General features: G+C 38.3%; 2 protein-coding genes across 2 annotated transcripts; one reads left to right on the top strand and one right to left on the bottom strand.

The window, feature by feature from the left end:
- Nucleotides 1–372: 372 nt before the first annotated feature.
- ScpX (Sterol carrier protein X-related thiolase) lies at nt 373–4,506 on the bottom strand. Its single transcript, XM_012372855.2, has 3 exons — nt 3,738–4,506; nt 3,297–3,672; nt 373–3,211 (listed from the first exon to the last, which is right to left on the bottom strand). Exons 1-3 carry the CDS (start codon nt 4,165–4,167, stop codon nt 2,395–2,397), a joined length of 1,623 nt encoding a protein of 540 aa, XP_012228278.1. The 5' UTR covers nt 4,168–4,506; the 3' UTR covers nt 373–2,394.
- Nucleotides 4,507–5,562: 1,056 nt separating this feature from the next.
- LOC105675566 (uncharacterized) lies at nt 5,563–14,665 on the top strand. The gene is made up of 8 exons (XM_012372812.2): nt 5,563–6,325; nt 6,564–7,156; nt 7,241–7,579; nt 7,686–7,754; nt 7,830–8,388; nt 8,472–8,751; nt 8,907–9,092; nt 9,196–14,665. Exons 1-8 carry the CDS (start codon nt 6,169–6,171, stop codon nt 10,946–10,948), a joined length of 3,936 nt encoding a protein of 1,311 aa, XP_012228235.1. The 5' UTR covers nt 5,563–6,168; the 3' UTR covers nt 10,949–14,665.
- Nucleotides 14,666–14,795: the final 130 nt, after the last annotated feature.

Below are 14,795 nucleotides of genomic sequence, written 5' to 3'. Positions count from 1 at the left end.
AACATATTTGCTTCGTCATTCTTTTGATATTTCTTAATACATTAATCATCGTCTGTTTTTGCACAGCTAACAAAATTAGAATAACTAATTTTTATAGTATAAAATTAGAATAAAATTAGAATAATTATAATTAAAGTAACTAATAAGATAATATAATAAGAGAAAATATATATTATCATGATTATATTCGCTAATTTTGCGATAACTGAATAATTATATTAAAATGTAAATATTTGGAGAAAAGATTACATACGCGAGCTGAAATAGATCAAATAAATACTCGCAAGGAATTACGGAGAACGCGAGAAATATATTTCTTATAAAGAGTGGAGATAATTATAAGACAGAAAAGGATTTATAAAAAAAAACGAATTATCTTTATCAGCTTTTATTTTAAAACACATTTCACCCTTCTCCATTATATGATACAAAATCGTATATACGTAGCATGTTATGTATTCATAAATTTATACATTTTTTACGATAAAAGAATGTTTCATTTGCAAATCTCTTTCTAATCGTTTAGAAAAGAAATAATTTAGCATATACGAAACATAGAGATTTAAAACGATTTAATATAGTTAAAACCTTACACATAAGGTTCATTAAATTTAATTTTTGCTAAAAGAAAATTTTTGGTTCGAAAATTTTAATGATATTTTTACTTATGTTTATATTGCAATCTTATTTTCGTATACACAAATCATACTTATAAAAAATACTAGATTAAAATCTTATTTAACCCCTGTTTTCCTCCAAACTCATGCATTTATATAAAAAGATGTATGAAAAAGTATATTCTATATTTATAGAAAACATCCGTATTCTATATATTTATTTTAACCATGGAATACGTAATGAAAAGTGAAATATCTTCTGAAATGAAAAATAATCCTGATAAACAAATAGCAACGAAAAACAAAAACAGAATTTACAATGCGTTTATTGTATCTTGATTGAAAATAATTCTCAGAATTCTCGCACTCTGATAACTGCGTTCTTCTTGCTGTTCATATTATTATTGTATATTTATTAAAAGCATCCTTTGATAGAGTTTATATTTGATTTTAAAATATACTTTTTAAATCATTTTCCATAACTTTTTTATGCATTTTGTAAAAACCAAAATAAAAATTTTGGTAAACTTGTAATATATACATCAAAGTACTGTTGTTTCAAATGTGGTCATTAGTTAACAAAAATAATAAAAGTAAAAAGAGCACGAATTTTATGCTCGAAATTTCACTTTTCACACAAAATCTCTTAAAAAATCACCCTATTTAAAATTAAAAATAATGAATACAAATACAATTCGCTCATATTGCTTATCATGCATTTGTATAATTGCTTAATATATTAGCGTATAATGCACCTTAGACAGTGACAATGCAATTATACTTGTTGCAACAATATATGGCTGGTTTAACATAAAAAAAAAAAATAAACAATTTATAATAGAACAAGTTGTAGAATATAAAAAGTAACGAATATAAACTCATTGCCTCGAGACATAAAAATGCTAATAAAATATCAACAATGTGCGGTTAATTAGATGCATTAATTGAAGATCTCGATCCAATTAGTTTTGCAACATTTTATTACTATTTACCACAGCTAAAAGATGAGCTATTGATATAAAATGGCTTTATGTTTCTATATTTAGAAGTATAGATGGATATTAGGCCATTCAAAGTGTTCATCATTTGTTCCATTTATATCGCAAAATTATTGATTTTGTTAATAAAGGACCTATATTTTATACAAATTACTTTCTTCATCTCATTCTACGCAATCTTCGCGTCTGCGAAAATTGATTTTTGATTGAGCAAATCTGGAAAATTTATACTTGTAAATTTACATAAATTTCACAATTCATTCTTCTGATTTTATATATAAGTATATATCAACGCGAGAGACCTACACTTTGGAAATATACTACCTGAGATAAGAATATTAATTTGGAAAATCTTTTGTACACCTGTGTTCTAAGAATTATCCCAAAGCGCATCGAAACTATCACATGCGAATATCATGCATAATCCGTATAATACAAACTGTATTACTAACATTATAAAAAATAAACTTTCTGTATCATCAATATATACAAGAATGATTTCATCGTCTATTTATTCCGGCTAAAGCTTATATCTTGTAGCTTTATCGAGAATTCAAGTTTAACATGCTAAATTACATGCAAATATAAAACTGCCATCGACACTTTTTGAACGGAAAAAAAAGAAAATAAGAAAACGCACGAGAAAACACGAAGACTTGCTTTGCTTCTATTTTCAAAAAGATATTTTTACAGTTATTTAAAATCCCTTGCTTTCGAAAATCATTACCACATTGCTCGATTGTGCGTTATTTTTGCAAGATTCGAATCTCTCAGGTATCTTATAGCCTTGAGCGAAGCAGCTCGATCTTCTTAGCGGCACGTCTCTGCAGATCGGGCAATTTCATAGCAAGTCCCATGTTTCCTTGAATTTTAACCTTCCCTTGGAAGAAAGCTTTCTGCGGATTCAATTTCCCAGAAACAAAGTCTTCGATGTCAGTGTCGCTGATCGTAAATGTAACATCGGGCTTAGTCTTGCTATTGTACTCGACTTTTCCTTTGCCCGTTTTGGCGTCTACGATCCAGTATCCTTCGGCACCGCCGGGCCCGTTCGTAACTTTAAATCCGTAAATGCCCCGCACTTTATCGATTAGACCGTCCTCATCTTCGTCCATCGCGATGGCAAGTGTATTGAACAGCAGATTAGCTCTGAAGATGCTCGGATCAGCGGCAACATTTACTTTTCTCTTAATCACCGCCTGTTTCGGGAAGCCCAACCGATACAGAGCTACTACTACCGCACCACCCAGCCCTATGTTGTGCTGCAGCGCCAGTTTCGCGCCTTGTACCTGTCTCTTGCCCGCTTCGCCGCGAAGTTGCCAACAAAGTTCGGAGCATTGCGCTAGTCCCGTGGCGCCCAAAGGATGGCCCTTCGAGATCAGACCGCCGCTAGGATTCACCACGTACTTGCCACCATAGGTGTTGTTTCCAGAGTCTACCAGCTTGCCGCCGTGACCAGGTGCGCAGAGTCCCAGAGCTTCGTAAGTGATCAACTCGTTCACAGAGAAGCAGTCGTGCAGTTCCACCACATCCACGTCACTCGGCTTGTAGTTGGTCGATGAAAAGACTTTCTCGGCTGCGTTTCTTGTCATCTCATATCTGTAAAATATCATGATCAAATTAGTAAACAATTATGATAAAGTTTAACTGTATAATAAAGTATAATAGTTTCAATTTTTCATACCCAACAAGATTCATGCACGATTGAGCGGTAAATGTTGTAGATTGATCAGTGGTCATTTCCATAGCTACAATTTCGACAGCTTGTGGCTCCAAGTGATGCTTCCGAACAAATTCCTCGTTAGCCAGAACGACAGCTGCTGAACCATCAGATGTGGGACAGCATTGGAGCTTTGTCAGGGGTCCGAATACTTTTGGAGAATTCTTTATTTGTTCCAAAGAGTACTTCTCTTGAAATTGAGAATACGGATTGTTAGTGGAATGCAAGTGGTTTTTATATGCAATCTTCGCAAAGTGTTCCGGCCTTGTGCCGTATTTCTTCATATGTTCGATTCCAGCATTACCAAACATTTGAGCGGTAATAGGACCCTCAGAAATGCCTGCAACCAGACATAAAATTAATTATATATCGTATCATCCTATATTTTAGTACTCCGTCACTTACCTGCAATGTCAGCCATGATCTCAACATGTTTTTCCATAGGATTTGTACGATCCATATATTTTGACGTCAGAGATCCAGGCTCCATTTTTTCAAATCCAAGTGCCAGAACGCAATTCGCATTGCCACTTTCAACAATTTGTTTGGCGAGATAAAGAGCGGTGGATCCAGTGGAGCAATTGTTGTTGACATTGTAAATAGGACATCCGCTAAGCCCGACTTCGTAGACCGCCCTTTGGCCGGAAGTGGAATCACCGTAGACATATCCGACGCAAACAGCTCCCACAGTGTTGTAGGGTACGTGCGCGTCCTGTAGAGCCTTGATCACTGCTTCCTTCGCCATTTGCGGATAATCAAAGTCTTCTCTCCGGCCGGGCTTCTCGAACTTTGTCATTCCAACGCCGATCACGTATACCTTCGGTTTGTAGACCATCTTGACAGCTGTTTCGACCTATTCGTTGAAATGCACACGAAGCACAGGGAATTTCTGGTGAATGTGAAACGTACAAACGGAGACGTCACTCGACTTCTTTACGTATACCAGATGGAGAAATCGCTAAATGTCGTAAGAGCGCAAAACAAATAAAAAAGTGACGACGCACGTAACGATGTTATCGCGAGACTGCCAATTTTGCTAGTCACCGAGAGACAAACTGGTCGTTGGACTTTAATCTTCTATATGATACAATAAAAGAATCAAGTACCACACGATGACAACACTACTTCTAACTGCTATTAACTGCTTACTGCTCCCTGCTCCGATAAGCAACAGTTATATACGCCTATACGCCTCGGCGCAATCCGCGGTCAAATAATAGCCTAGATCGGACACCTCCGATAAGAAGTTTTACCGTACGAAGCGCAAGGCGCGAACAATATATTAGAAAATTGAATAGCTAACAATATTGATATATTTTTCCATGATATAAATTAGTACTTTACAGTAATATTTGAATTATTATTTTGCGAAAGACATGAATATTGCATTTTTTGATATGATAAAAGAAGATTATTTGAATATATAAATTTATAATTTTATACCCATTTATTTTAAACTTAATACTCGATTTTTTATTTATTTTATGCAAAAGAATAAATGTATGCGCGATAAGTTTATAACTATAAATATATAATAAAATTTATCATGCAATAATTTAAAAAAGCTTTAAAAGCTTTAAGTATAAATTTTCCGTGTTTTATTTTTTCTTTTACTAAAACGTCTGTATATATAACCTATTTTTATTAATGTAAATTAATGTAAATATAAAGGTAAATGTTAAATGTAAATGTAAGAATAAACGGACTTTTAAAGAATCACGTAATAATGGCCTAGTTTACACCGATTGTTTAGTACGTGTACCAAGTACTAAATCTGCTTCTTCGATAGGTATAAATTGTTTAGTGTAAAATCTACACCAATCAAAGAAGCAGATTTAATGCTTGGTACGCGTACCAAATACTAAATCTGCTTCTCCGATAGGTATAAATCGTTTAGTGTAAAATCTACACCAATCAAAAAAGCTGATTCAGTACTTGGTACGCGTACTAAACAATCAGTGTAAACTAAGCCAATCCATGGGTAAAATGTAGTTTTTGGGAATTTTGTTAAGTTATATTCAGGTTTGTTCACGCCGCATGCCCCAACATGCTTCTATTCGCTCCGATATGCTCTAATCTATAGTATACGTGACGTAATACTATAGATTGCATATTAAGGCATGCAACGTGAACAAACCTTTTGTCCCTAGAAGATAAATTTTCTTATTGGATGTGAAATGACAATGTGAATCTGCCATTATTTTAGCGCAGTTCTTCAAGATGTTTACGCCGCTGAATGTACCGCCATCAGCGCCGCAAGAGTCGCACTGACTATTGCGGTTGTGTTTTTGATAGTTTTGACCAACCGAAAAGATGGCGGATTCTTGTTTTCAACATTGCTCGCGGTTTCGGGGCATCGAAACACTGCAACGGTTTTAATATAATCTCGTGCATAAGTTAACATGTTGCACGCGCATTAACTACAACCGCAACAGACTGCCGCTGTGACAGTTCGCGTGTGTGGTTGCGTCGTTGCAACGTTTGTCGATCGTCTTGGCGTCATTAGAACGAACTGCCGAACGAAGCGTGCTTACGCACGATTTTGAGTTGAGTGTTGTCTGTGCAATTCTAACGAAGTTTCGTGAATTTATTGAAAGATCAGAGTGAGAATACAATCGAATCGGTAAAATGGTCGCGCGACACCGTAGGTTTATCTAACCCCAATTGTGTTTACTGCAGCGACTTGTAGTAGCGCGATTTGGTTAGGTTGCTCGGGTCAGCTCTGTATACTTATGATACCGGAACGCCGTCGCGCGTGTACCTCGCGGTGGTTCACGTTACAATGTGATGCACTATCAAGTTTGTGAATTAATGATCATTGAGTAACACGTTCACAATGGCGAGCAACGATTTTGATATGGAGTTCTTTGAGCAGAAGCTCCTTACACTGAAGGACTCTCAGGAGTCCATACAAGCGCTATCTACATGGTGCCTAGAGAGAAGACAGCATCACAAGAAGATTGTTGCTACATGGCTGCAAGTCCTGAGGAAAGGTAAACTCTCTGAATTATAAACTTTTTGTTATTTCTCTAGACACATGTATGCTTTTGTCAAGAATAATAAATTTGTTGTTAATGTATATCAGATTGCACAATTTATAATTTTATTATCTTAAATGCAATTTTAATTTTGAAATATATAACTTATAAATGCTTATATACATATATATATATGTAGATATATACATATACATATATGTAAAAAATATGTATTTGTTTTTTTATACAATAGTAAAAGTGGAACATCGACTCACATTGTTCTACTTGGCGAATGATGTTATTCAATACTCAAAACGGAAAAATTCAGAGTTTGTGGAATCATGGGGCATTACTCTGCAACGTGCAACAACCATGGTTCGTGATGAGAAAGTGAAGCATCGTATACTGAGAATCTTTAAGATCTGGGATCAGCGGCAAATTTACAGTGAAGAATTTCTTACTGATTTGTCTGGTTTAATTTCGGCTGCACCAAAAAAGAGATTAGATCCTCAGCCAGCTACACAACCCGATGAATTTCAGGCAGCTCTACTGATCTCTACAATGAGATCTTGTGCGACTTTAGAACAAGCGACTGATGCTAGGTTACGAGATCTACGAGAAAGTAATGTAGATATAGAATCTGCAGAAGAATTATGCGCGTCATTAAAGGACAGAAGACGGGTGGAGGATGCGGAGAAGGAGATTGATTTGGTCGTAGAAAATGTCGAAAATTATGTTTATTCGTTAGAGGCAGAGATTAGAGAAAGGACGCAAGTGATTGATTTGTTGGAGCAGGCAGATCAGTTTTATGAAACTCAACGCGGAGAAGTTAAAATAGTGACAAATGTAAGTGTTAGAGCACGATTTTTTTAAAGCACGATTAAATATTATTGATTTTTTTATGCTACGGTATGTGTTTTTTGTGAACAGGCATACCGGAATTTTGGTAGCCGTGTGAAAAATTTGAAGAAGAAGTTAGATGAATTATTACCGACGTTTGTCTCGCCGATACCATCACCAGATGTGAACGCACCCTCACCGAGTCCCGACAGTGATATAGAACTTCCAGGAGATGAAACTCAAGCAACGAATAATCAATCAGCAGTAATTGATGTAGCACCGCCGTCTCTGTATGGTTCATACCCTCACGAATATGAGCCAATGCCAGTACCTGTACCTGTGCCTAACTTGGTACAAGGCAACGAATCAGCAGACTTTACTAATAATTTCTCCTCTTTCATGGGAGGAAACATGGATTTTGGTAATATGGTGAGATAAAACAATAGTTACATATGTATTGTTTCATAAAGTACAGAGTTTGTCAACTTTATGCTGTTATAAACACATCTGATTGCATATTGTTTTCTTCATTTAGAGAAATTTGTTCAATGAAAGATCAGCAACACCTCCTGGAATGTCTCAACAATATAATGAATCTTTAGAGGTAATTATTTAGTATAATAAAAGTGTGAGTTATAAATTTTATTGTATAAAAAAACAATTCTTTCTTTATTCCTAGGCAAAACCGATAGAAGTGATCAATATGAGACCCTCAAAGAATGAAAACAATAACGCGGATTTCAATATATCTAGTTTCTTGAAAACGGTTCTTCCGACAGCCGACGGAACGCCAGATCAGGGTGGAATACCGGGTTTGGGCTTGGATGTTTCTGAAAATCAAGTGGGATCGCCGCAACATCCAAACTATAGGCATTCGCCCACGTTAGGGCAGCTTCCTGTAACGCCTGTGATGTCTAGAATGATGAATAGCCAGGGTGCACCCATCGGCGGCTTAAATAATTGCCAGATGAGTCACAGTACTCCGTTGCCAGTTCGCAATCTGTCCGCTGAATCACACACACCTTCTCCGTATTCCAGTCAAAATAGTCAGAGTAATATGACCGGTCCGTTTGACGGTCCCGCAAACGCCAATACGGTGAATCCTTTACCTCCTCCGCCTTTACCGCCGCCAATCTTTCTCGATGACGAGAATTGTTACAACAAGCTACCGCCAAAATTTCCCACATGGACCCCACCAAACGAGACTATGAAGGAGTCTGCCAAATGGGACGATAAGGGTATAATGTTTTGCAAATTTTATCGTAATACATCTTATCGGATTTCTTATTCCCATATGATTAATCTTTGTTGTTCGATATAGCGAATTTCGCTATATGTTCAGGGAAGAACAGTATGAATCCCGCGTGGTCCGGCGAATGCGACGATAAGAACAAGGGCTCGTGGATGGACGGCGATGGGGACAGGTGGGACTCCAATAACGATCCCACGTGGCCCAGCGGTGGCAGAACGAAAAGCGAAATGCTGTCCGAGACGCCTGAATCGCCACCTATGTACGAAAAAGCCGGCTTTGCCGAGCCGGTGGAGTACAACGAGCCGCAACCGCAGGAAGCTCTAAATGCTACAGGAGACGTGGATCACAGGTGATTATTCGGTCAATCGGGCTTTTGTTGTCCTCATTTTTTAGTTTGATACTTATCTTACATTTTATAATTATCGGCCAGGTATGTTTTACACTCACTATATATGTATATTTTTTCATGACTGATCGTTGACAAAGTATATATCATTTATATAGAGTTATTCCGATTCCGATGACTGTCGAGAATCAGTTGCCATATCGTTTGATGAAAGCGGCGGACGTCGATCATCGCAATCTCATCAGTCTGACAGGTAGTCCGGCGAATCACAGCAATCTCGGTGATTCGTCTTTGTCTTTGCCCAATAACAACAATCTCTGGTCTACGGGCGATCAAGATTATCGGTGAGCCTCGTTTCTGAAAAGCAGTATAATGTTATTTTTTATATAACTTATATTTATTTTTAGAAATTATGATTTATATTTATATAATTTTTTTATAATTTAGACGACATGTACAACCGGGTGACATTGTTGAAAGCGTTGATATGGAGATGTCGGACGATGAATCGGATAGCAAACCGAAGGGTAGAGTACTTGTCGACGTGAGGTCGCAGGATCGCGATATGCGCATCGGTGCCCCATCCGGTCCCTCGTCTTCTCATTTAGACATGGACATGCGCATAATTCCACTTCCTTCCGTACAATTGCCTCGCGGTGGCGTGCAAGATATGCGCTTGATGCATTCGGGACCGCCGCCGCCGCCGCTGCCGCCGTTTCAGCGCCAAGATCAGGGTGGCTTCCGGCAGGAACAGCCGGAATTTTCCCATCGCAAGTCGGTAGATTTTCGCCCGAGTCAACTGAACTTCCGACAGAACAGACCGCCGTCGAATTTTATGCCGAATCAACAGGACTTTCATCCGAATCAACAAGAATTTCATCAGCTTCATCAGTTCCAGCAGGATTTTCACCAGCTGCAGCAGCAGCAGCAGCAGCAGCAGCAGCAACAGCAACAGCAGCAGCAGCAGCAGCAGGATTTCGAGTATCGCGACAGAGAACACGGTATCCGGCCTAAGCAGGATTTTCTGACGGACTCGCCGGGACGCAGGTACTCGCAATCCTCAGATCATCAGCATCAACGCGATAGTTCGTCTTTTCACAGAAACGAGCGAAACAACCGCTGCGGCGGCCGTGGGTTCACGAGGAACCGCAGAGACAGATACTCGGACGATCACAATATGAAGCAGCGAAATCTAGCAAATAACCGGAAATCGAGGTCGCAGGATCAGCAGCATCATCAGTCGCCGCCGGAAATCTTGTCCAACAGTCGGCCGTTGCTGCAGCCACCCGACACTGTTATTATCCTCGATGAAAAGGGCATGCCGATCGGCATGCCAGACTTCGATCAGGACAACAACGTGCCGCCCAACATCGCGGAGCCTCAGGAGCACGATTCCGAGAATTGTCAGGGTTCCGCGATGCCGCAGGCACGCCGAACGTCGCACGATTCCGAGCGCAACCAGTTGCAGCAGGATTATCCACTGGGCCCTGATCACGAGCAGCGTGCGCCGTCGACCGGGTCGGACGATCAGCCGCTAATGAATCAAGTGACGGTTATTCCAATAACGGCGGATAATGCCGGCGACGATGCGCAACAGCAAAACCAGTACGTTCCTATTTCAGAATACGAGGAGCACGTAGAGTCTGAGCAATCCGATCTCGCGGAGAAGACGAACACGGCCGACAACAGCGAGCCGATCGATCAGGGACAAGAGACGAGTTTCACGGAGGACGAACAATTGGACGAGTCGACCGCGTCGGGTAACGAGCTGAAGAAGCTGTCGGCGAACGGCAACTTCGACGAGCAGAGCCACGAGGAGGGAAGCTCCAGCAAGAAGAGGGCCCTCTTGCCGAACGGACCGCATCCATCGCTCACCGACGCGCCCGGTCCGAACGGTCCGCTGCTGCACGGCGCGTCCATGACGGAGCCCCATCCCATCATGATGAACGAGTACGACGGGCCGAACTTCCGGCCGCGTATCGGCACACCTTTCCCTCCGTGGCGCGGCGGACCCCCACCCAGCAGAGGGGGTAGAGGGGGGTTCAGAGGTGGACCACCGCCGCGTGGACCGTGGATGGACAGGGGACCGCCGCGCGGACCCGCAGCCGGCAACTTTTCGCCGAGAGGATTGAAACGGGGCGGCGGACAGTTCCGGGGCGGCGGTGGTTTCAGAGGCCGGGGACGAGGCAGTAATTGGTAGATAAAGCGCAAAAAAAGACTCGACGACTTATCTGCTTGTCGTAATCCGATTGGAAACATTGCGACACGTGTTTCACATCTTGTAAATAAAAGAACTACCACGTTTAGCGTGCATATACACGTACACTTACACACACACGCACGCACACATACGCGCGCGCGCGCAGACACACACACACACACACACACAATGAAATCTTCCGTAACGAAGGTTCTTCACACTTCTCTGTGCGATTCAATATCGCCCATATAAATATATAAATAAGAAAAGTTTAGAGATATATATATATATATATATATACATATATATATACGCATATATATATTACATGTTTCGTTAAGATGTTATCGGAGCGGCTTCGCATTCGTAAACACACGTGTGTGTGTGCACGTATCGAATTCTATAGTGATTAGGAACGATGAGTTGGAGCGCGATACGTTGCTCGCGGTCGCTCCGATAATGACCAACCATCACCATCCTCGTAGATTTCCGTGTAAGAAAAAAAATTATTGTTTACGTGCGCCAAGGAAGGATTGTAATAATAAATTCGGTGAACGAAGCGACTCGTGGAGAGCCATTTCAGCTGTTTAGCGAGCGAGGTGGAACACTCGCAGACAACGACTATGAATTCATCATGGTTCATTGATTGAAACCGGTATAATTTTGCTACGTTCAATCTTCCGTGCTGCAAGTACCACGTATCTGATCTCCTCATGCTTGTTACACACCGAAAATTGAGTTCGTCAAAGTTGTATTAGTTTCAATTTTCAACCGATAGCGAGATTATGTGCTTTCGACTCGATCGCCGCAAATCCATTCCACGGGTCTTGTATTGTTTCCCTTCCTCATTCACCTCTGAACACAGAAATCATAACCGCTTGTTTTCTCTGCCCTCAGCCTACCTGACTATTTTCATTGAAGTTCGTTGAAAGGAAAGGAAAAATTAAGAAATAGGGATGTCAATGAACTTTTTAAAGTGTATTAATAAAATACAGTGTTTACGTTCTGGTCCGCTTGCTACATTTTCCTTATTGTTATTTCTCGTATGTAGTGCGTAGATAAATGTTTCTTGATAAATCATAAGACGTTCTCGTTTATTAAAGAAAGATGAAAACGGCAATAAATAATAAGTCACGGAGAAACAGCTTAGATCATCATTTTCATTTTGTTCTGTGTTGTGAGAATCCATAGATCATTTCGTGTGTAAAATGTTAAAATTCGAGAGATAAGCTATCGATGTAAGGTGCTCTTGTAATAGTTACTATTTTTTTTCTGTAGCCGGAAAAGAAAGTGAATGTAAAGCGAGTGAAGCTACGACGAAACGATATGCTTGCTTCGTTAGGCATTCACACAGTATCGTTTATTCTCTTGCAATTGTTTGCCCATTTGGGTCGTGTGTCTTTTTTTTTTTTTTGGCGAATGGACACTGCAAATGAATAAATCGCGAATTTCGATCTCTTATTTTAGAAATTCGATGAAAAGTAATTAATTTTAGTTTTATCGTGTTGATCGGTGTGTTAATTTTTCTTTTGTTTCCTCAAGAACTAGTCAATTTTATATTACGTTTTGTCGAAAGCAAGCGAATCGTTGCGATGTATACATCAATGAATGCGCACAGGAAACAAGTGTAGCGAACGCAAAAAAACACCGTGGAATTCTCTGGTTGTTTAATAAAATAATACCGAGGACCTTTCTCTCCAGCACTCTCAAGTTGATCGACGAAACCGTATTCCCGTTCTCGATGCATTTTTTCCGCCATTTTACCGACGTGCAATCATTCGCGACTCGTAAATGTATTATCACGATTGCTGTGAGAACGCTTCATCGCACACTCGATGGCGCATATATTTATTCCAATCGCACTTTTTTTTTCTTTCTTCCATTTTTTAACCGCAATCTCTACACGCGAATGACGCAGACATTGTGTATGCATTTTTATTTCTCAGCTTTGATTTTCTTCCGCACGGAAGAAAATAGGGCATCGTTTGATTTGTCGATCCATTTTGTCACTCATCATCCGTTTATTTTTTTCCGATCCGACGATGATGAAAATTAGGGCATGGTTTGTCAATCGAATAAAATAAAATTATTTTGAGCACGCGCATTACTAAAACTTAGTCCTCTATAAAGAGGATCGAGCAGAATGAGCGCGGGGAAACACGTAGAGTATGCGTGGAATATGGGATCCACTATGATTTAATAAATACGGTGCATTCATTTGGAAAAAATTTTTAACATCTTGCATCTATTGTATATTATGTTATAACATTATCAAGCAAAATAGTATACAATTTTCTGGCATATTTAGAAATTATATTCAATACAGGCTATCCCAAAGGAGTGTAAATAAATAGGATTTTATTCTAGTGATATGTATATAATTTTTTTACGTTTTTTTTTCTTTGCAATTTCTAAATAAATGTAAACGTTGCACGAAAATATTAATAAGTGACAAATTTTATTTTTCTAATTATTATATATTTGAAATTAGCCAAAGGTATGCAATCGATTCGTAAACTCGAATTAAATAATTATTAATTGACAATTATCATAAATAAGTGAACGAATAATTCTGTTAATAGCTTAAATACTTTGACATAAAAAAAAAATTTCTATAAATGTTAAAATGTTAACGGCTAAACACTTGCTTCAATGATTGTAATAAATAATTCATTTTGGATTGAAAATAATGTTTAATGGAGTGTTTTAATAAATCGGGTACTTCTGAAGTGTATATTAGCAGAATCTTACATCTTCAATAATTATTGTCCGCTTAAAAAAATTTTTTTTATAAAATATATCTGATCTAAATTATAGAATGCTTTGTTAATCACAAAAATTGTAATAAAAGATAAACTTGCAACTAAATCGATTTTCCGTTCTAGAAACAAATTAAAAGGTACTTAAATTATCTAACATTCAATTTATACTTATTCTATTCATTTACCAAATTCAAGCTTGAACAAAAATCTGAATTCTTTTTAAAAACTATTACTAACATACATCACATTTGAGACAGCCTGTACATTCGCGCAACGTACTGCGCTTTTTCTTCCAAAAGTTACAATTTGCATCTGAATCGAAAAAATTACGGTAATAAAACTGTTTTTTTTTTTTCTCTTCATTTTTATTATCGTGATTATGCAATTTGTGTGAATTTGAAAGGAGAATTATAATTAGAAGTGCCTTTTTCATTAAAGCAAATTTTAATCTTGCATTTTTTGTGGCAATGTAACGTATTCTATATATACTTTGTAACTTTCTAACGACAATATCACTGTCTTTATGTGTCGTTGCGCAGATATTGGAGCTGCGCGACGACATGTAACGTTAAAGACATCGTGTAAAGTTACAAAATAGACAAACAGATGCATGATGAAATTGCAAATTCTGTTGTAGTTTAATTTCATCAGTCAAACTTACTCGAGTCGAAAGATGGGAAAATAAAAGAACGAGCGAAAGAGCGAGGGTTGTAGAGAGCGAGAGAGAAGGGATGACTGAAAGAGGAGGGGCAAGATAATCGATCTGAAGTTCTATTAATAAGCGAGCCTCGGTTGTCCCAGCGAACTGTGTTGTACATGAAATTAATATTTAATTATTTAATTTTAAAATAATGTTAACGGTTTTATATAGTAATATAAAACGAATACTGCATACTGTGTATGCGAAAAAGTTTTGTACATTGCCTAATAAAAAAATTGATCTTTACTATAATAATTTCGTTATCGATTTCATTTACTGTCCTACGTTAATAAATATTAATGATATGTCGATGTTAACTATTAGTAAAAATATTGGATAAAAAATTATACTATTTAACTTATGATAGTTCGAAAACTCGACTTTT

Source organism: Linepithema humile, chromosome 5 (genome assembly GCF_040581485.1).
Source record: "Linepithema humile isolate Giens D197 chromosome 5, Lhum_UNIL_v1.0, whole genome shotgun sequence".
NCBI lineage: Eukaryota > Metazoa > Arthropoda > Insecta > Hymenoptera > Formicidae > Linepithema > Linepithema humile.
Note: the sequence above shows the minus strand (reverse complement) of the source record. Positions and strands in the feature narration are given on the sequence as shown.